Genomic DNA, 22244 nt, shown 5'->3' on the forward strand with positions numbered 1-22244 from the left:
GTCCTTAACAGCCAACTCATCAGACCGTTTGGAAAGTAGTCTGTTATCTTTGGGAGTGAGAAGGTTCCTGGCCACCACTGCAGCGGTCATATCATTCTTCATCACAGAATCCCCAACGGTAAGAGGACCAGTAGGGGATATGAAGGATGGGTGCCATATGTTGTCTGGAGAAGGCGTGGCTGTCTCTTCTCCAAGGTTCAAGTCAAAACGACGGTCGGAGGGTCCAGACATTTTAAAATGTGTTGAAGAGGGAAGAGGTCAGACAAATCAAGATCTTAGAAGTGCAAGAAGGGAGCTTCTACTGGTAAAGATTCAAGTGTGCTGTGGAACTTAATGCCAACCTCTATAAAAATCTGCACTCGACGGAGCTTCAGAAATCGAAGAGGCATTTGCTTTCTCAAAAGCTGGGCTGCTCAGAGACCACGAGGGCCGATCTCAGAAATCGAAGAAGCACCTGCTTTTTCAGCCTCGTCAGCACCTGTCACATGCACACTCAGCTTTGCGGAAATTACGGGCAATCTGTCGAAGATTTCTGGTGAAGTAGAAAGCACGTGAATCTTACTGTTCAAATCACCGCTCTCCACATGCACCATCAACTCTTCGGGTACCACATATAACTTTGTCAAAGATCTCTGACAAAGTTTAGGCACGAGAATTTCGAAGTTCCAGCTACCCTACTATTACCCACAAGGGTAAAGGAACAGCACCACTGCTTGACAACTGGAAAGTCCCTATGTGTGTCGACCTCCGTATTTTGCGGCAGGACAGGTTGGCAAGAACGTCCGACCTTTACTCACATTCGAGAAAAGACTCCCAACATAATTACTTTCTCAAAAACCGAAGTAGCACCGCTTTCCGAATCTCGAGAGTCAGATCCTCGACGGGATTGCTTGTTCGAAAACCGAAGAGGCACAACTCTCAGAACTTCGAGAGCCAGATTTCCTTAGATAAAGCTTGTCTGTAATCTTCACACGTAACATCAGCTTTCCAGATACCACATACCACTTTTTCAAAGTGCTCTGACAAAGTTAAAACACGTGAAGCTGGCAGCTCCCACTACATTACTGTGACCAAGAAGGGTAAAGGAATAGCATTACTACTTGTTATTGGGAAATCCCTATATACATCGACCTCCCTCCTCAACGGACAGGCAAACCTGCAAAAATGCTCAACCCTTTCTCGCATTCGAGAAGGCACCCTCAACATAACCTCTCGAAATACTCAGCTTTATTTCCCCCCGATAATACCTCAGCAAATAAGCCACACCAAAAATAAGAGTATCCCATATCATCAAGGTTGAAAGCAAGAGTATCCCATATCATGCTTTCTCCTTATCCTTGTCTTTGTCCTTGTCCCCACCTGCAGGACAAGGAGAAAGAGAGCAGTCAGTCGGAACCTGAAATCAAACCTCCAATCTGGAACTGACTGCCTGGAACCTTTTCCTGGTTGCTTACTTAGCATTGCTCTCGAGTACTCATCCTCAACTGCTGTCAAGGTCACGAATTCCACCGGCAAATACCTCATGACAGTTGATCAGATATTGGCTCTTTACACTGAAGCTGCCAAGCGTGGATGAGTCACTATGAAGGAATGTTCTGAATGACCATTTAAATGCAAAGGTTGCACACCACTTCTGCCATGCAAAAGATTGAAGCAGAAGGGTCAACGATGAGCTGAAACAGATCACTACATCACGACACATTTCCATACCACATTCACTATTCCGTCAACAGCAACAGTATCCCATATCATCAAGGTCGAACGTACTCTAGATTTGATGGACTTGTTTTGACCCTCAAATTCTTAAGTCGGCCTTATACTCTGAAGGGAACCAAAAAACCCTCCAGCACAGTTCAAGAATTAGCCTGTGGAAAGTTACTTCTTCAAAAGCAAAAGTATCTCATATCACCTCTTCTCCATTTGTTTCTCCTTATCCTGGCAGCTGAATGAGAGACAAGGAAAAGGAGAACAATCAACCGGAAGCCGAAGACAAACCTCCGATCCTGGGTTGCTTGCTTGGAAGTTTGACTGCTTACCTTGTCTGTCACCTCTTTCGGCAGATCTCCTAGCTCGGCGACTTGGGGGACTCCTACTATAGGATTTGTATCGCACTTGACCAAGCCCAAAACTACAAGTAAGCTTCAAGTGAAATTGATACATTACCTTGTGCATCTCCCCCGGTTAAGGACACCACCCCTGAATGGAGGAAGCGTACTTCCAGAGAAGATGTCACATCTACCTATGAGAAAGATAAGGCAAGTGAAGACGATACCACACCTCGGTACTTAGAAGTTTCGTGATTACTCAGCGGCTTGGATCTTGCAAGTCCCCAACCGAGGAGCTTCCCTCACTCGGGAACTTAGGGGAGCACTGTTTGTACCATACTCGACTAATCCCGAAACTACTGAGAACCGGTCAACGTTATACCGTCAAGGACCCAGAAGAGTTTCCCTTCAACCAGAAGGCCAATCACAATGCGACACGTGTCGACATCAGAATCCAATCACAGCGCGACACGTGTCAATATCAGAAGCCAATCACAACACGACACGTGTCAATATTAGAACAAAACTAGAAACTCTCTTCTATAAATAGGGATCATTCTCCCACAATAATCTCTAATGTCATTTTGTACTAAACTATTCACTAGAACTCACTAAACCAGAGCTTGAACCTATGTATTTGTGTAAACCCTTCACAATTAATGAGAACTCCTCTACTCCGTGGACGTAGCCGATCTAGGTGAACCACGTACATCTTGTGTCGTTTTCTTCCCTGTCTTTATCCATTTACACATCTATCTATACTAATGACCGGAGCAATCTAGCGAAGGTCGTAAATTCAACATTTTCTGTTGTACCAAAGTCCTCGCTGATTTTGTGCATCAACAGATTATATCGGAAATATCGGTAGTCTAAAAACACGGAAAAATCGATAAAAATATCGGGATATTATCGATATCAATAAAAATAATATGGAAACCACGGAAATTGTAAGAAAAACTTGGAAATTTTTATTAAAACTTTGCGAGATGTTTATTTAGTTAATTATCTATTAGTTTATCACAAAAAATTGGAAGGAAATGCATTGCGTGATGGATTTAACTGATATAAGTTGATTATATAGCGAGCTGGCAAACATTGTAAGTGTAGAAAATATGTAGTAATTAATGAAAGAAGTTTAAACACACCATAATCATTTATATATAATGAATTAGTACAATATTTTACACTTTATACATTGCATGGTAAGATACATGAGTGACTTAGTACCACATAGAGTTCCTATGAGGTTCAAATTTTTCACTATCTTCATCATCTCTATGTGTAGAGTAAGTGTATTGTGAAGAGTAGTCATCAAATGATAAATCCCCAAAATAGTTTTGCATGTAATTATTAACATGTCACCCATATGGATCCGAGATTGGTTGACGTTGTCCATAAGCAAAATCATTTGAAGATTGAGTCTCAGATTGTTTCCATGAGTCGCTCGATTCCATCCCAACAGGAATGGGATATGAAGGGTAGGGAAATGATTGGTTATGAGTATAACCATAGTTACTACTTCCCACTCCAACAGAGTCCGAAGTTATAAATAACGAGTCAAAAATGAATGAGATATGAAGGGTAAGGAAATGGTTGGTTTTGAATTACTTGGATGCTTTTGAATGAAACCACCATTATTTTTGTCCATGGTCTGGAATTGTCAAAAAGTAATTGTAAAAGTTGTCAGGGTGCAAACCACACACACACAGACACGCCACCACACACGCACAGACACGCCACCACACACGCACACATACATCACACACGCAAACAAAGACCTCAGTCTCTCTCTCTCGATCCTTCTCGCTTCTCTCCCTTCTCCATTCTCCCACACACACACACAGAGATCTCTTGATCTCTCTTCTCCCTTCTCCCACACACACGCACAGAGACCTCAGTCTCTCGATCCTTCTCCCACATGGCCTTCTGCTCCTCCATCGCCTTCCTCCTCCTCCGCGTCTTCCGCCTCGTCGGCACCGTCTCTTTCTTGAAACTCTCATCTCTCTCTTTTCTCTCTGCACCGAGACCCATACACACACACGCACACCATTGCACCTGCTTCAGGAAGACACCCATCGTCATCAGCAACCTCGTCTTTCTCCATTTCCTTCTCGTCTCTGCAACTCGGCGAACACAGGAACCCTCCGGCGAGTTTCTTGAATTTCTCCGGTTAGGTAAGCCTCAGGTTTACCTCTTTCTATTATAGATTGAAGCTTAGATGTGAAATTTAAGTTCTATCTCGTGTTTTTGCAAGGTTTTTGGGACGAAATCGGCTCGGGAATAGGCACACCCATCTCCGGCGAGGCCGTGGGTGTCGACGAACTTTCCAAACACCTCCAACCGTTTCACGGCAAACGGAAGTTATAAAAACATTCCTCTCGTCTTCTATTTCATTTTGATACCTAGATCGGAGTCTAGGGTGCTCTTTTACAGTCGGCCGGAGCTGTAGAAGCTCCGGCGTTCTTCTTCGATTCGCACAGATCCAAAATATCGCGATATTTTGATGAAAACTCATTGAATAAGCATTAAAATATCGGTAACTAAAAAACCGATATCGCCGATAATATCGGCATTTCAGACCTTGGTTGTAAGTAGAGATGTCTTATATTTGACTCTCGCTAAAGACGAATTTAAACCACATTATTACTAGTCCGATGTGAGACTTAGCCCACTTCTCTATCTATAATATCGTTTGTTTTAAAAAAATTCATACAACAAGATTTGTTTTCTTACTTATTAATTTTATGTTGTAAAAGGGAATGATGTGATATAATAATATTAAATTTATTCACGGAAAACATAAAAGAATGGAATAATAGGTTTTTGAGTCATACTAGCTTATTCATGCCTATAAAGTCAACTCAAGCAAATGTTTTAGAGAGAACATGACACAATATAGAAATTCATGTAAGCTAAATCAAGGCTAGAGAGAAGAAAAAAAAGTGAGAATTATATTTATACTCCTATTATTTGAAATAATGAAAGCCTACAAACTAAATATGTAGTATTAGTTTCTAGTTAAATCTTGATTATTCTTGTATATCTCTTTGAGTGTTTGAGTTTTGTTTTAGGAATGTGTAAAACTTTGACAAACAATAGGCGTAATGTCAGGCATAACTGTATCCACAAAGCTTATTCGCATATCCCTTTTGCACATTATATGTGGGGGCGAATAGAGTATGAAAGACAGCATATTTATATATGCCTTGAAACAATCTTTCATCCTTCATCACAACCATAAAATAAATAAATCCAACAAAACTTGTGTAGCACGCAAAGAATTCCATACACGCTTTAAATGTTTATTGTAGACATTGTTTGATCATTTATGAAAGATAGGATACATGACACAAAGAATTCCATACATGGTTTAAATGTTTGATAGTCTTCAGCAAACACAGAAATGCTTTCAGAAGAATCCAGCACTCCAGTCCTCTGCAACTGTGCATCTAGAGACTTCTGGGCCAGGTAACTCTACAAAATAAAGAAGCGGTAAACAATTTAATGTCAAATCTCAGTTTACTCATGCTATGGCATATGGTATATCATATTACCACAAATTATTAAGATCAATCACACTAGGTAATTTTCTTAGAAACCTGAGTAACATTTGTTCTATCAAGGCAACCAATGCAGTTTGATCTGACAATCCCTTTCTGCTCCTCCAGTATATTGCCTTTCGCATCTACGGGGAATAATCTGCTCAACTGGAACAGTTTTGATTAAAAACAGTATTACATATAGCCAGCATACATGGATTTTGGCATATTTAATTCAATCAGATACTACACTTTCATTACCCTTGCTTTTCAAATTGCTCTGAGATCTGCTCGTATAGAACCTTTAGGTTTTCAAAGTTTGAGTTACCACATACTTGATGGAAGTCAAATGAAACGTATCTACAACAAAAACACTAGCAAGTTGAGAACAAAATCTCATTTCTGACATTGTTCCCAATGCCAACCAATAGAACTGACTTCATTATAAGTAACCTCGAAAACAAAAAAGGAATCTACTTGAAGTGGGACAATAATTCAGTTGGGAGCCAACATAGATATGCAAATTGTCACCTCACATAGTCACATTTGATAGATTTTGCATTTCAGCAGAAAATGCCGTACTTAGTTGACCTTCATCGCCATGCTACAAATAACAATAAACGGAAAATTATAACAACGGGAAATTTATGAAACAACATATACTTTGCATACAATTAAAAAAAACAGTAAAACTTGTGTAGCACAAGCAGTCAGCTGGGAAGAATTATAGACATCATTGCTTATTTAGCAAATCCCAGAGCTACAAAAAGGTGAGCATGTCGTACAAACACAATTTGAAGGAAAAAAAATTGCAAACTTTTCAGCTTAACGTAAAGGTGAACCAGTGTGCAAGGATTGTTAAATTAAAATTAAAATGTAAAAGAAAAGAAACCCATACTTTTTTCTTTTTTTTTCTTGAAAACTAAGAAACCCATACTTTATCAGTTGGGTCTACTGCCATTGTCTCTCCATATCTTTGCGAAAGATAAAAAAAAATGGCGCTCCATAACATTTGACTGTAAGTGGATGGGAAAATTCAGAACACACAACTCAATCAAGGGAACTGTACCATGAAGCCAAGAAAAGAGTAAAAGGGGATGGAACTGCCATTGTCTCTCATGAGTAATAATTCTAAGTTGTGGTTTATAGCTCAAGTCAACAATTTACTCCCAAAGAAGCGGAATTGAACCTCGAATCGAGAAGTACAGCCCCGGCGTTGATTGGACTGTTTTCAACAGAGCCATGAAGTACGCCTCATCCTTTTTCTGCAGAAACACATCACAAATTCAAACTATCCCAAGTCACACTGAAATTCGCTAACGAATCAAAACCCTTACCTCCTGAGCAGTTGAATTCTTCATACCCTCGTTGCAGGACAGAAACCTCATCGAGGTCACTCGATAAACAGGGAAGCCGAGATTAGTCCCAACTTCCGTCCACGAAGTTATTACAAGAACATAATTTCCTGCACCAAACACATCAATTTCCTGGAAATATAGCCATTCAATCCACAGATTTATACAATACAACGGAAAAAAGTTACACATTTTGGTTCGAAATACTCCAAAGCGAGTAAAAGCAAGCAATTGACTTACCTGTAAGCAATCTGATTGTTCCCGCCACTCCGTATATCGTCGAGGTTTTGTTTGGGGCTGCCCGGATGAGGGGTTTTGGTTTGGGGCTGCCCATTCTTGGTAAGTAAACAGACTTTGCATCCTCATTCTTGGTAAGTAAACAGACCACTATTGAGTTCAAAAGTGGTTACCATATTATTCTTCCACACGACAGTGTACAACTAACTTGAGGTAGCATTTTCGTTGAATAAAAGACTATTTTTTTAAACAATTATATTCCACGTCTAAATGGAGGGGATAATCTACTCTAAGGGAGGGTGCTGAAAGAACTTTTTGATACAACAATATTCTACATTTAAGCGGATGGGATAATCTACTAAGGGGTAGCTGGGTTAGGCCATACAATGAATCAACTATTTACTAAGTATTAAACTTAACATAAATATAATACGTCATTACTATCAATGTGCATCAAACCTGAGACGTCTCACTAATTTGAACGCTAATTGGACTAACTTGAACTTGATCTCAATATGTTTCAGTCCCTGTCATTAAACTAGCCACTAGTGTGTGTGATGATGGGACAAAATAATAAAATGGGGTTGCAGATAGTTGATTTCCGGTAGCAGTGAAGTTGAAGGGTAGGCGACAAATTTGCCTTGACTTTTAGTGACGAGAGAATTTGGTTGGCATGAGAAAATAAAGTGGGGGTGCAGCCTCCAAGTGATTGCTGGTAGCAGTGAAGTTGAAGGGTAGGCGATAAATTTGCCTTGACTTTTAGTGATGAGAGAATTTGGTTGGCATGAGAAACGTTCAGCAAACAAGCTGTTGCGCTACTTGAATAGAGAAAATTGGTTCATGACGTGTTGCTGCAAGTGATAATCCTTTAGCAGATGTTGGTGTTGCCAATTGGCATTTTTTACCAGCCAATGATGCTTGTGGTGGCTACTACGTGGCATGGGAGTTAAAAAATTGGTTCTTATCGGGTAAGATTTCTCTCCGGATCTGTGTGTTTCAAATTCTGAGGACCAAGTTATCTTGGCCGTTCGATTCAAATCCTCCGGTCAGACATCTTTCTTTCCCTTCCTCTTCTTCTTGGAAATCAAAGACGGAGAAGAACTCTTGGGTCTCACTCACTGAGAATTCATCGACGCAATAAAGAGATTCGTTGTTCCTGATCCTACTTCACCTTAATTGTTATTTGAACAAGTAAAAGTTATGTCTTGGTCCAAGTGGGGATAGCATTTCTCTTCTGCATGTTCATGGAGTTTTGAAAAATCCAAACATCTCAGAGATAGAGAGGTAGGAAAATTATGGAACAAACCGCACTCCTTCGTATACGTCAGGAGTCCATTGATGAGAAGGGGTTAGGGAAAGCTTGAAACCAATTCCTACGGTGATGAATATAAGCGCAATTGAAATTCCTGGGGACCTCCAACGCCGATTAGGAGGAAACCACCCTACCGCTGTGACTCCGAACAAACGGATAAAGACTGGCCTGCTGGTGGCCGATATGATCCTCGCCTACTTGTCGATGGCGGCGAGAGGAAGAAGGGCATGCTGGTCACGAGGGCAAGGGTTACGAGTTCTACACCAATTGCGAGCAGAAATGATCCTTAGCCGAGGATCCAGAGATGATCTTACCCCTTCTTATCACCTAAATAACTCAACAAGTCTCTTAATTTTTATATACACGAAGTGGAAAATCCAAGGAGGTTTGAACTTGTGTCATGACCAACAATAAAACGATTTGTTAATTATTCATCCCCATAAGTGTATTCATGTGCTTCTGTTTCTCGTACACGTCAGAATGATTCGTTGAAATTTAAATATACAAAGGCTTATTATATTAACACCCCACGTATTGTTGAATAAACCCCACTACTTAATACACCCTACATTTGCTTTTTTAATTAAAAATTATCTTAATACACCCACATACTTCCCCATAATACCCTCATACCCCACATTCTCAACATACACCTCACATTTTCTCCATACACCCCACATTTTTCAAATCTTATAACACTCATTTTTAAATGTCTTATGATTTTGTATTTCGTTCTACTCTGTTGTTTTTCGTTCATTTTTAAACGGCTTAGTTGGCTCATTGAACTGTGACTCAAGTTTACTGCTTCACCATCCAAATCATGCTCTAACGTCTTAGAAATTAAACGTCTTATGATTTTGTTTTTCGTTCTACTCTGTTGTTCAGGCAAGGGCTTGCCTGTGTAGCCTATTAATTTTAGATGGTGATTTTTATACATGTGAACTTTTAAGTTGTGCTTTGATGTAGTATCTTACGAAGCAATATTTGGCTCGTGTAATGAAACCAAAAGCTCTTACCAATTTGTAGGCATTTTTCGTATGAAAAATTATGGTTTGCTAACAAATTTTATAGCTATTGGATATCTGTGTTCATCCTATTTGAAGTATTCATGCTTCCTAAATGCTCTGTACTTTCTATTTTGTTAGATAAACCTTGTTGAAAATAACGATAAAAAAAATGAAGAGTGGGAGGAGTTTTGATAATTGATGAAGATAAATAATAAAAGTGATTTGTGGTGTATTTATAAATTTTTTATTTTTTTAAAACCTAATAAGATCAAAATTGTTATTGCATAGTAGGATATATAAATCATTTAGTATTAAAATTTAATATAGGGTGCATTCAACATTTTTTGAGATGCTAATATAAAAAGAGAGATGATATACCCACCCACCAACACTATTTCTCCACCCACTTTTTAATGATACTTTTAATGACAACTCTAACCTTTTGCAAAATGACTTATAAGGCCATCTTTAACTATTTTATTATTTTATTTTTGTATTAAATTCTAAAAATAGAAGGAACAAAAACATGAGCCTAACAAGTTGAAACCACCGCACACGGCACCAACCAAGTTGAATCCACCGTTTTCCTCATCTCTTATGTCAATTCCTTCCCATCCATTCGAAATCTTCATCAAACACCATAGACCCATTACAATTACCTTAAGAAACCTTACTCTTTTTCTCTCATACCCATTTATAGTTTTGGCAATCCGTGTGGAACTGTGCTCAGTTCATCTAATTGACGTGGTTTTGATACCCCTATTCTACGATTAGTCCTCTACTTGAGTTGTAATTGGAGAGAGCGACTACGAGGTTGACCGAGGATGTTGCTCATCCTCATAGTCTTGATTAAATTAGAGACATGGTTGGCTGACTGTGAGAAGGAGGTTGCTTGCCGTCAAGTGGGTGAACTTGTGGCGGTGGCTAATTTTCTTTGTAAGGGATAGTTTAGGAATATCAGTGGGTGGGAAAAGAGTGTTTTTCATTTTTACCTTTTGAGTGGGGTGGGAAAATAGGATTGTGGGGTGAGTCTAGTAGCTCTCTATAAAAAGCCATTTACTAAAGCAAAATGAGAAAAACATTGTTCTAAGCAACAATGTTTGGACATTTTTGCCCTTATTTTAAGGGAGTTTTAACAAAACACTCCCGGTACTGTTCACTTTTAACGAAAAATCACATTTTTACTTTTAACTGTCACTATTCATTATACCTTTAAAAATGGTTTTTCGTTAAAAGTGAAGTTTTTTGAACTTTTCGTTAGTTTTCCTTTATTTTAATGATCCTGTGTTCCCACTTTTTGCGCTTTTACAATGAAATTCCCAAATTGCCCTACAGGCAGACGTGTATATGGAAAAAGGTTTTCCACGCATGGCATGCTAGGGAGATTTGCAGCACCGCTTCATTCCTCTCCTCTGCACCGTTTCCTTCCTCTTCCACTTGGAATTGATACAGAATACCGCTCAACCAAATTTTCTCACCATTTCGTTCCGTACTTCTCCACCTCTTCATTCGTGCTGCACTATGAATCGAAACAAAAAACCCAATCAATTTCAGTTAACTCAAATCCTTAAAACCCAAATTTCTCCAGATCGTTGGAATCAATTTGCTTTTGTTGTTGCTAATCTACAGGTAAAGCTTAAATTTACATACAATTTTTTATTTTTCTTGATTGGAGTTTGAAAAGAATTAGTTGTTCTTGGAAATAATTACAGAAAATTGGAAAAGGGAAATGGGAAAGCGAGGAAATGCATGCAAATGGGTTTGAGAAAATGCCTTTTCTTTGGCATTCGCTTTTGGCTTTCATCCTTTATGTGTATGTCTTCACTGGATGAGCTTTGTTTTCCTTTTTTGATTTTGTTGATTTTTTTTTCTTTTCCCCATTTGGGCTAAATAGTTCTCAAACTTCTGAGCGATTATCGATAATCGTTGTTGTTGTGAATAAATTTAGTCAATGACTTACTAAAACACCAATTCTCCATAGCCAGAGCACTATTAGATGAGGCTTTGCGAAAAAAAAAAAATTGGGATAGACAGGGCTCACAAGGAAATTTGAGCTTTTGTCAGATAAAATATCTTTTTTTTTTTAATTCATGTTAATTTGCAGTAATTTATTTTATTTAATTTGGTTTTTAATTCTTTTGTTGTTATTTTATGATTATGGGGGTTTTGTTTTCAGACTCGAACGCCGTTGTCTTCCCAAGTCCTCTGTAATCAAGGTAAGCAATTTGAAAATTTTGGCGGATTGAAATCAGAGTTTCAATTTACACATTTGTTTAGATTTGACTTTATTGAAGCCAATTTATGCATATTTTCCATCAGCTTTTTCTTATGTTACTTTGGATAGGTCCTGTTGTCCAGATTTTGAGCATCTTCTTTTGGGAGTGATTAATAGCTGCTGTGACAGGTTAGTTTTTTACTCTTTCTAAAAAAAAATTATGCATAGTATTTAAATCTTGTAGCATTTTAAAATTCTTGCTTCTGTGGTTGTGATATGATATATGTATTTGCTTTATTTAATTACAATTTAGGTGTGATGAAAAATTTAAAATTTAACTTCATTATTTTCTTCCCAGCTATCAATCTATAGTTTGGCATTTACAATTTTTTTGCACATGATGCGAAAAAGAACTATAAATAGCAAAAGAAATCAGGGAATACAAGAAGATCATACTTCTGACACTGCAAATGGAATAGAAATGTTTAATGAAAATGTTTGCCATGCTGATGGTGCACATACGTTGCCTGAAAGCTCTTCCAAACAAAAAAGAAAGAAGAAAGTAGGTGCATTTTAACTCACAATGTTCCAATGGCCAAAAGGCGCTGAATCGGGTCGAAAGCAAGAATGGACGCCGTGGATGGGATGTCATAGTGAACTGCAACTCGCAGGTCCAAGTCTTCCGCCGTCAAACTCCCGTGTGGCAAATTATGCTGAAACCAACAATTTCCAATACAAAATCCCAATTAAAAAAAAATGGGTAAGTATCAGTCCAAATGTCGATACCAAGAGGCTCCAAATTCATACAATCCAAGTATTCGAGCATAAAAATACACTGAAATGAATAAAAAAAAATCATAAAAAATAATCCATTGATGCAATATCCAATTTTCCAGGATACTAACAAGATAAAGCATCGGAATTTAATCCACCCCAACAAAAAAGAAATGGAATTTTAACCAAAAAACGCAAATTACGAAGCTAAACTGAAAAATTCGAAAAAAATATAACAGAAAAAAGTGGCGGCGATCGAATGCTTGGGAATACGATTTTACCTGAGAGTTGTTTATGGCTTTCTGCAAAAGCCGCTTGGCGAAGATCGCGAATTCGAATTTGCAGCTGAAATCTTTGGCTTTCTGCAAAAGCAGGTGGATTGGACTAGCGGAGGAGACTTTCTATGTTTGTTTCAGTGATCATACCGATGGCGTTTCTACTCTTAGCGCGTTTACTAATCCGTAATCAAATTGAGAGGAATTGAATTGAGAAGGAATTTGATTAAAGAGGAATTGAAATAAGGTGGAATCAGAATCAGATTCCTGTTGAAGTTGTTTACTAAAACTGTTTGAAATCGGAGTAGGAATTATGTTGAGTTCATATAAAATGTTTACTAATTCACTTCAATCGGAATGAAAACTAAGTTTATTATTATATTACCCTTACATAAATAAATTATTTTCATACTCTTTCTTTATCATGCCAAATTCTTTTTTCATCTCTTCTCTCTATTTCTTCCAGAACCTCCTTCCTTCTCATCCCCAATTATTTTTTTTATTTTCCTTTCTCCATCTTCTTCCCCGTCATCCTTGCTCCCTGATAATCTTCTTACCATCCCCAAAAGATGGCGAGCATGACGGGTTGGGTTGGCGCTCGATGTCGGAGCGAACCTCCTTCCTTCCCCAATTGTCGCCAATGACAACCTGTTCTTCACCAGTTACATCTTCGAAACCCATCCTGAACCAGTCAGCTTGAGCCCCGTCATTGCCGGTGGACGGGATTGAGCAGGAGTCGGCCTCTGCTGAAAGGCATAAGGACAGGGTTAGTTTGGGTAGAAAAGTCGAATTCCTGATGGAGGCTTCTCCACGGAATCCAAATACCACCTCTATGGAGGGGATTTGGAGATTCAGGAGTTCAATTCCTGATTTTGTGTGAGCTCTACCTTGTTTCCGATTACTGAAGTGTTTGGTAAACGGGTGAATGCCTCGAAAAAAGTGCAAATCCGTTTCTTCGTATTCCATTCCGGTTATGTAAACATGGCCTTAAGAGTTGTAAAAATTTCGAATCAGTCAATGACAACAATTGAAATTAAATGAAAATAAATAAATAAAAAGGTGCTTAGCCGTTGTTTATGGGGGTTGTATCCTCTGCGGTCGCGATTATTTCACATTCGGTACGCAGTCAGCAATCCCTTCGTTGGAAGCAAAGGCAAAACGACAACGAAGGCAAAACGGAGTCGTTTTGGGCATGTTTGCTTGCATTTTGCATCATTTGGTTGACTCAAAGTCATTACAAATGTAGTAGATGAAAGTAGACATCACCAAAAGCGTCACTGAAAGCAAAAGAAAGCATTAGCAATATCTTCTTTTTTTCTTTTCATACAAGCAACTTTTTATTATGAATTGTAATTTAATTTGATCTGCAAGAAAGCACTCGACTGAGTACAAGAGCACATTTATTTTACTCAAAGTGGTTATGTTTATGTCTACAAAACAAAACTCATCATGTATCAACAACTTATTCTCATTAGAGCAAATTTTATAAAGGAAATCGAACTGAACCAAATCGCTCGCTTGGTTAGAATCACCAATTGATGGGTTATTGTGCCCACTTCTAGAGCTAACTTTGAAGTAGGGGTGGTAGTGGGTCGTGTCGAGGTACTAATCATTTGGGACATTATTCGACTCCTAAATAAGAAATCACTCCTTATCCTACAATTTTATTTTTAGCATATATACATAAATAACTTTTAAAAACAAGATATTTATTATTGACATTTTAAAAATCTAATTATACATTTTACAAATTTTGTCTGGAAAGATAAATACTCTTACGAAAAGTGTAGAATTAAATTTTAAAGTGCCAATAATAGATTTCAAAAAGAAAATAAGAAGAAAAAGTTTCTAATGCACATTCAAAAAAGACTTTTTAACTAAAATGATTTTTGAGATTGACATAACTTTTCATTTTGGTATTTGAGATTTGAAATCGATAAAAGCAATGAGTTTGTCCACCATCAATCATTTTAGTCATTTTGTGAAAATTCTGTTAAATAAGGACTAAAATGATAAAAATACTCTCAAGTTAATGAACAATTGGTCAAAATGATTTGACAAGAATTGAGAGTATTTTTGTCATGTTATCTTTATTTAATGGAGATTTTTTATAGAATGACCAAAATGATAGAAGGTGGACAATCTCAGGACCACTTATGTTGTATGTGTGTCCATGGAGAAATTGTCTTTGTAAAACAGTTCAGGATTTCCTCTTGTAATGTAACTTATGTGAATCCAGACTATTGATTCGAATTTTTCGGATTTGCGTATTCATCTTGTCATACTTTTTGCATTCTGGTTTGTTTTTACTTTGTTTCTTTGTGAATATTTAGTACACTGCTCGTGCACCTCATTAGTTGTTGTGATTTTGATTTGTAATTTGCAGAAACGGGCAACTTCAGTAATTAACTTCCATATTCTTTTCTTTTGGCCTTAAAAATTTACAGCTTCGGATTATTACCAGATTGATGATCTATTGACAGCTGAGGAGCAGGCTATTAGGTTGCGAGTAAGAGAGTGTACGGAGAAAGACGTTGCTCCAATTATGGCAGAGGTATCCCTTTTACTCTAACCATTTCTGCATTTCATATCAAGGCTATAAAAGTCGATGTTAAATTTTTTAAGGGTAAATATCAATTTACTACTGTTTCGTGGTTTTCAACATTTAGTACATCAATTTTTTTTCGTTTCAGAGTCATACCTAAAATGTAAATTTTGGGACAATCTCATACATCCGTTAGTCAAACTGTTAAGTCTCCCGTTAAGTGATGACGTAGCGTCCATGTGGACAATGATTGGATGCCACATGTCATTAAGATGTCCACGTGGATTTTTCTTTCTTTCTTCTCTTCAGAGGTGACGTGGATTTTTTTTTTATCTCTCCTTCTTCTTCTTCTTCTTTTCTTCTCTTCCTTTCTCCCTAGAATCCCCATTTCGTTCTTCACCATCGCCACCTTCAGTTCCATCGACACATACCCACGCCGGTGAGAGGGATGGGAAATTACTCGGTGGAGGAGGTGATCGGTGATGTGGGCAGAGATGACGTGGGTGACGGAGGTGCGGATGACGAGCTAGGAGAAAAAACCCCAAATGTCGGCCTCCCTCTTCTATCCTCCCTCGATTACAAGCTTTTTGTATCGACCTAGGTCAAAAACTTCATAACCATGGGGATTTTCGCAGCTCTAAAGTCGGTCAAAGCCACAAACCCATTTTCAAACAATTAAAGGTATGGAAATGGAGCATCATTCCAATCCATTTTCAAAGAATTAAAGGTCTGGAAATGGAGGCGTACCATGTGGGTCCCCACGTCGCAGATATGGAACTCGTACTTGGAAGGCCGCCTGAAAGCCCTGGTGGTGCTGTAGATTTGGGGGGAATTGGGAACTGGGTTTTCATTTTTGAGCGAGATGAAGCGAGTTGAGGAGGACAGATGAGGCTGGGTTTTTGGAGAAGGAGAAAAGGCTTGGTGGTAGGGGTGGGTATCAGGGAAAGGGGAATGGTGTCGGTGGGTGAGGGGTGGAGGCAGTGGAGGCGATGGGGTTGGGTTTTGAGATGAGGAAGATGACGGTTTGGAGCAGGAGTTGGTGATGGCGAAGAAAGGAGAACGAACTGGGAATTCAGGATTAGGCCACGACGATGATGGGTTGTCTTCGGATTCGGAGTTGGTGACGGTGGAAGACGCCGAATCGATGACCGGTAGCGGTGCTGCTGCTAGTACCTTTGCAACTTCTTGAGACGCAGTTGGAGCACTGGGTGCGGAGGAAGAGAAGGGAGGGTGAGAGGGTGGGCACAGGTGGGATTTGGGGGAAGAAGGGATTTTTTTTTTTTAATTAATTAATTATTTTATTTTTTTATAAATAATTTATTTTTAATTTCCACATGAGGCGTCCAGTCATTGTCTACATGGACGCCACGTCATCAGTTAATGGCAAACTTAACAATTTAACTAACGGATGTATGAAACAGTCCCAAATTTAAGACTTGAGGTATGACTCTGGGATGAAAATTAAATGTTGAAAACCACGAAACTTTAGGGTAGTAAACAGAGATTAACCTATTATTTAATATACATTCATAAACAAGGAGATTGATCTGCGAACTTGTTGTTTCAGTACTGGGAGAAGGCAGAGTTTCCATTTCAAATTATTCCAAAGCTTGGTGCATTGCGCATTGCTGGTGGGACAATCAAGGTGCTTAATACATATCTTAATAAGTTATTTTTAACTCTTGTGTTTGATAATTTGTTGGATGGGTTGGTTATTTCGCTTTTGGCCTTCTTTCTATCAGGGTTATGGGTGTCCGGTCTTTCTATTACGGCAAATGCTTTTGCTACAGCTGAAATTGCTAGAATTGATGCAAGCTGTTCTACTTTCTTCTTGGTTCATTCCTCACTAGCAATGCTTACTATTGGTTAGAATTTGGATAATTTTATTTTTGACCTTTTGTTTTATAAATAACCAAACCTTCACTGAAAAATGATGTTGTTGACAAGTCAAGACTTATAACTAGTGTAACATTTCTGGACTGTCAAGAATAGCATTATGTGGGTCGGAGGCTCAAAAGAAGTAATATCAATAGAATTTTACGGCTTAAATTTTCATGTATTGCATAATTGAGAATATAATACATACAATCTTTATTCTCCAAGGTAAACCAAAAAAGGACGTAAGAATTATCCTTCCTAATAAAGGACTTTAATATTTACACAATATTTACATTCCTATTCTAAAACCAACTCACGCAACACTCCCCCTCAAGTTGGAGCATAGATGTCACACATGCCCAACTTGACAAGTGAGTTACCAAAAACTCTACTACACACGGCATGAGTGAGGATATCGGCAAGCTGCTCTTCTGAGTTCACAAATGGTATTGACACAATCTTCTTCTCAAGCTTTTCCTTAATGAAATGTCGATCAACCTCCACATGCTTCGTTCTGTCATGTTGTACCGGGTTCTTTGCAATTTCTCGTGCAGACTTATTGTCACAATACAACGTTATAGCCTCATTTGTTTTGAAACCAAGACCCCAAAGCAACTTACGCAACCAAAGAACTTCACACACTCCATGTGCCATACCTCTGAATTCAGCCTTTGCAGAAGACCTAGACACCACATTCTGTTTCTTACTCCTCCAAGTAACCAAATTTCCACCAACGAAAGTAAAATATCCAGAAGTAGAACGCATATCAGTCACATCACCAACCTAATCAGCATCAGTGAACCCCTCAATTTTTAGATGACCAGAATTTCTATACAAGATTCCTTTCCCTGGGGCTGACTTTAAATACGCCAAGATACGCATAACAGCAGCCATATGATCCACACTTGGTGAGTGCATAAATTGACTCACCACACTCACTGCATAGGCTATATTTGAACGGATATGAGCTAAATAAAGTAGTCTTCCCACCAGCCTCTGATATCTGCCTTTATCCACTGGTTCTTGATCTGAATAAATCCCTAAGTGATGTTTCTCCACAATAGGCGTATCCACAGGTTTACACCCAAGCATATCTGTTTCCCTTAACAAATCAAGAACATACTTCCTTTGAGACAAGAAAATACCTTTGGACGAACGAGCAACCTCAACTCTCAGAAAATACTTTTAAGTCACCCAAACTCTTCATCTCGAACTCGGCCGCAAGGTTCTTCTCCAATTTGACAATCTCATCTGAATCATCCCCTATTATTATCATATCATCCATATAAATAATTAAGGCTGTTACTTTACCAATCCTCCGTTTCACAAATAGAGTATGATTAGAATGACTCTGATAATACCCATTCTTTCTCATGGTCTGAGTGAATCTTCCAAACCATGCACGAGGTGACTGCTTTAGCCCATAAAGAGACTTCCGCAATCGGCACACTCCCTTTTTTCCTTTATTATCATATCCTGGAGGAAAATCCATGTACACTTCCTCCTCCAAATGTCCATGAAGAAATGCATTTTTTACATCAAACTGTTTCAATGGCCAATTCAAATTCGCAGCTAATGAGATTAGAACTCGTACCGTGTTCATCTTAGCTACTGGAGAAAAAGTTTCCTAGTAATCAACACCATACGTTTGAGTATATCCTTTTGCTACCAACCGCGCCTTATACCTGTCGAGTGAACCATCAGCTTTGTATTTAATTGTAAAAACCCATCGGCACCCAACTGGCTTCTTCCTTTTCGGCAACTCCACTACTTCCCATGTATTATTTTTCTGTAGTGCCTTCATCTCTTCATCCATTGCTTCCACCCATTCTCGACTCTTCAAAGCTTCCTCTACTCGAGTTGGCACTTGAATTGACTCCATATTGTTCACCCAAGCTTGACGTTCAGGTGAAAGGTTTTCACACGACACATAGTTTGCTATTGGATACTCTCCTTCTCCTTCTGGAGAACCTGTCAGGAGGTACACCATGATTTTGCCTTGGTGGCAGTTTATATGTACTTATAACATCATTAGTTACATGAGTATCACTAGCACTTACCTCAGGGATATTCAGAGAAGACGTATTGGACGATGGCACGATTGAGCTAGAGAGAGGGGGGAAGCTTCGGTACAAATATCATGGTTGCTAGCTTCAGCAGATGCTTGTGGTAAGGCTGGCTCAGCCTCGGTAGTAGGTGGCTGAACACCATCTAAAACACATAGGTTCTCGGTACAAGTTTCCTCGGCGGCAATCAGTGGTTGCCCATCTATATCATCTTCGGCAGGAAGCAGCCGAGACCCTGCTTCCTCCCTTGGTACGGTATTGTCATCTTGTGATTCCTCCCTTGGCACGGTATTGTCATCTCCCCCTGAAGGATGCACGTCTTGGACATCCAACCACCCAAACACACCATCAAGATCACAAATAACACTCTCCCCCTTGTGATCGGAAGGTGGGATTACGGGACTATAAAAATACTTGGATTCAAAGAAGGTCACATCTATGGTGACGTACATGTGGCGGGTCTCAAGGTGATAGCATTTATAACCTTTCTGTTGGGATGCAAAGCAAAGAAAAACACACCGAAGAGCACAAGGATCCAATTTACTACGATGAATCTTATGGATATGAACATAAGCAACGCAACCAAACACTCGAGGAGTAAGAGTGTTGGTAGAGACAACCAGAACATGTTCTGTCAGAACTTGGAGTGGAGTACGAAATTCTACAACTCGAGATGGCATGTGATTGATGACATACACGGCATACGTAACGGCGTCCGGCCAAAAACTCTTAGGTATGGATGCGCCAATAAGCAATGCACGAGCAATTTCCAAAATATGACGGTTCTTCCTTTCAGCCACCCCATTTTGTTGCGGGGTATAAGGACAAGTGGTCTCATGGAGAATTCCTTGATCTCGGAAAAAAGAAGAAAGCTCAGAGTTAACATATTCACCCCCGTTATCAGAACGAAGAACCTGAATAACGGAGGAATATTGTGTAGCCACCATCTGAGAGAAAGACCGAATAATCATACTAACATCACTTTTATGTTTCAACAGTTAAACCCATGTCATACGAGTGCAATCATCAACAAATGTAATAAACCGTTTAATTCCCGAAGTAGTACTAATGGGGGAAGGCCCCACACATCAGAGTGTACTAGCGCAAATGGAGAAGATGTTCTATTCATACTCGGAGGGAATGAAGCACGATGACTTTTGGCTAGAATACATACTTCACATTTCAATTTTGAGTCTTCAATACCACTGAACAAATCAGGTAATATATGTTTCAAATAACCAAACGATGCATGCCCCAAACGACGATGCAATAACAATACCTTCTGTAGATTACTATTACGTGATACACGAACCAAATTAGCTCTTCCAGGAACCATGTCATCCACATAATATAGCCCCTCTCTTAGTGCCACGCCCAATGATCTCATTTATCTGAATATCCTGAAGCAAGCAAAATGAAGGATACATTAATACAACACAATCCAATTGTTCAGTGACTTGAGGTACAGACAATAAGTGATGGGACAATGATGGAACCAATAAACAATTATGTAAGGGGAGAGAGGGTGTAAGAGACACTGTTCCCGCTCCAACAACAACAGTAGTAGAACCATTGGCAGTTGCCACATACTTTCTATGAGGACGTGTCATAGATTGAAATAAAGTTTTATCATACGTCATATGATCTATTGCACCGGAATCCAAAATCCAACCTATATTCACCATTGTAATAACTCACGAGACACTAATACACGGCAATCACAACACCACACCAATTATAGAACCACACGCTGCAAGGAAAAACAAGCAGCAGCACTTCAAAGACAAAAAATTATTGGACTGCACGCTGCAATTCAAGCAGCAGCCAATCCCTTTTTTTATTATCAACACTAGCAGCAAATCCTTCTCGGCACATCACAATACACATACGTACACAGCACACAATCAGGTTTGCTGCAGGGATGCAGCGACACCAACTGAAGACCTGCTGTGAGTGTTGTTCCCCTTCGATAGTAATAATACAGCACACACGGGCAGCAGTCTTGGCTTGCTGCAGGATGCGGCAGAGACCAGACTTGCCGGATATTTTTGTATTTTTTTTTCCTGGTTTCACTGTAGCAGCGGTACGGTGGGAGCCTTAGGGTTACGGTTGGCTCTGATGCCAAATAGAATTTTACGGCTTAAATTTTCATGTATTGCATAATTGAGAATATAATACATACAATCCTTGTTCTCTAAGGTAAACCAAAAAAGGACATAAGAAATATCCTTCCTAATAAAGGACTCTAATATTTACACAATATTTACATTCCTATTCTAAAACCAACTCACACAACAATATCTACCTTCTTTGGCTGAATTTAGGACTGTCGCCTGCTGGGTAAGATGCTCTTGTATGATATTCGTATCTAATATCTTTTTATGCTAATGTCAAGATACTCAAATCTGTTTATCTGCATGTTAAAGGGTTTGACTGAGCCTGACTATGGAAGTGATGCGAGTGCCTTGAGAGCGACAGCGACAGAGGTCAAGGATTTCAACCTTCTCATTTGCTTCTATATTTCTGTTAAATGGTATTATCATGCTCTTTTGGTTTTTGGGTGTCATGGCTCCGATCATGCTATATCACGTATGTAAGATTGTGAATGACAATGAATGTTGTATTGAATCATTTTGTTGTAAGCCACTTGTCTATCAAGTTGTTAGCCGCCAAAGTGATCCAATAGTCCTAACATAATAAGGATTATGGAGTCTTATCCCTTGCAATTAACCTAGAGGAAATCTGATAGATTTTATTACGAAGATGTAGAATCATGGTGGGACTTAAACACTAAAGAGATAGGGTCAATCTTCACAGGCAATGATAGGTCGGGTGTGTTAAAAACCCTAACGATATAAATATCACGGTTAAGTCCCTACTTCCATACGCTTGTACTCTCAATCACGCCAAACCCTATTCATGGTAGAGAGACATTTTGAAGTACTGGAAGTAGAAGACAACCTGTGAGCTCAAGCCACCATGTCTCCAATCGGTGC

The 22244-nt window shown here is 39.0% G+C and overlaps 2 protein-coding genes and 1 pseudogene across 4 annotated transcripts in view; 1 reads left to right on the forward strand and 2 right to left on the reverse strand.

Moving 5' to 3' along the window:
* The window catches only part of LOC126592402 (acyl-coenzyme A oxidase 4, peroxisomal-like), a 166094-nt pseudogene that overhangs the window by 32288 nt on the left and 111562 nt on the right, over window positions 1-22244 (forward strand).
* LOC126592408 (PHD finger-like domain-containing protein 5A) overlaps window positions 1-22244 on the reverse strand; it is an 80814-nt gene that overhangs the window by 16413 nt on the left and 42157 nt on the right. The gene's annotated exons all lie outside the window — the stretch shown is intronic.
* Window positions 5308-7543, reverse strand: LOC126592401 (phosphoinositide phosphatase SAC8-like). Its single transcript, XM_050258092.1, has 6 exons — window positions 7180-7543; window positions 6922-7071; window positions 6125-6188; window positions 5846-5945; window positions 5645-5744; window positions 5308-5519 (listed from the first exon to the last, which is right to left on the reverse strand). The coding sequence occupies exons 1-6, from the start codon at window positions 7303-7305 to the stop codon at window positions 5340-5342; spliced, it is 720 nt and encodes a 239-aa protein (XP_050114049.1). The 5' UTR covers window positions 7306-7543; the 3' UTR covers window positions 5308-5339.

The sequence above is a fragment of the Malus sylvestris genome, chromosome 12 (genome assembly GCF_916048215.2).
Source record: "Malus sylvestris chromosome 12, drMalSylv7.2, whole genome shotgun sequence".
Taxonomy (NCBI): Eukaryota; Viridiplantae; Streptophyta; class Magnoliopsida; order Rosales; family Rosaceae; genus Malus; species Malus sylvestris.

Excerpts from the sequence above, each read along its gene's own strand:
- LOC126592401 (XM_050258092.1), bottom strand. The coding sequence starts at position 7,305 with ATGAGGATGCAAAGTCTGTTTACTTACCAAGAATGGGCAGCCCCAAAC. Across the intron at positions 7,072-7,179 it reads AACAATCAGATTGCTTACAG|GAAATTGATGTGTTTGGTGC; the intron begins GTAAGTCAATTG and ends CTATATTTCCAG. Across the intron at positions 5,520-5,644 it reads ATAGAACAAATGTTACTCAG|AGTTACCTGGCCCAGAAGTC; the intron begins GTTTCTAAGAAA and ends TTTATTTTGTAG.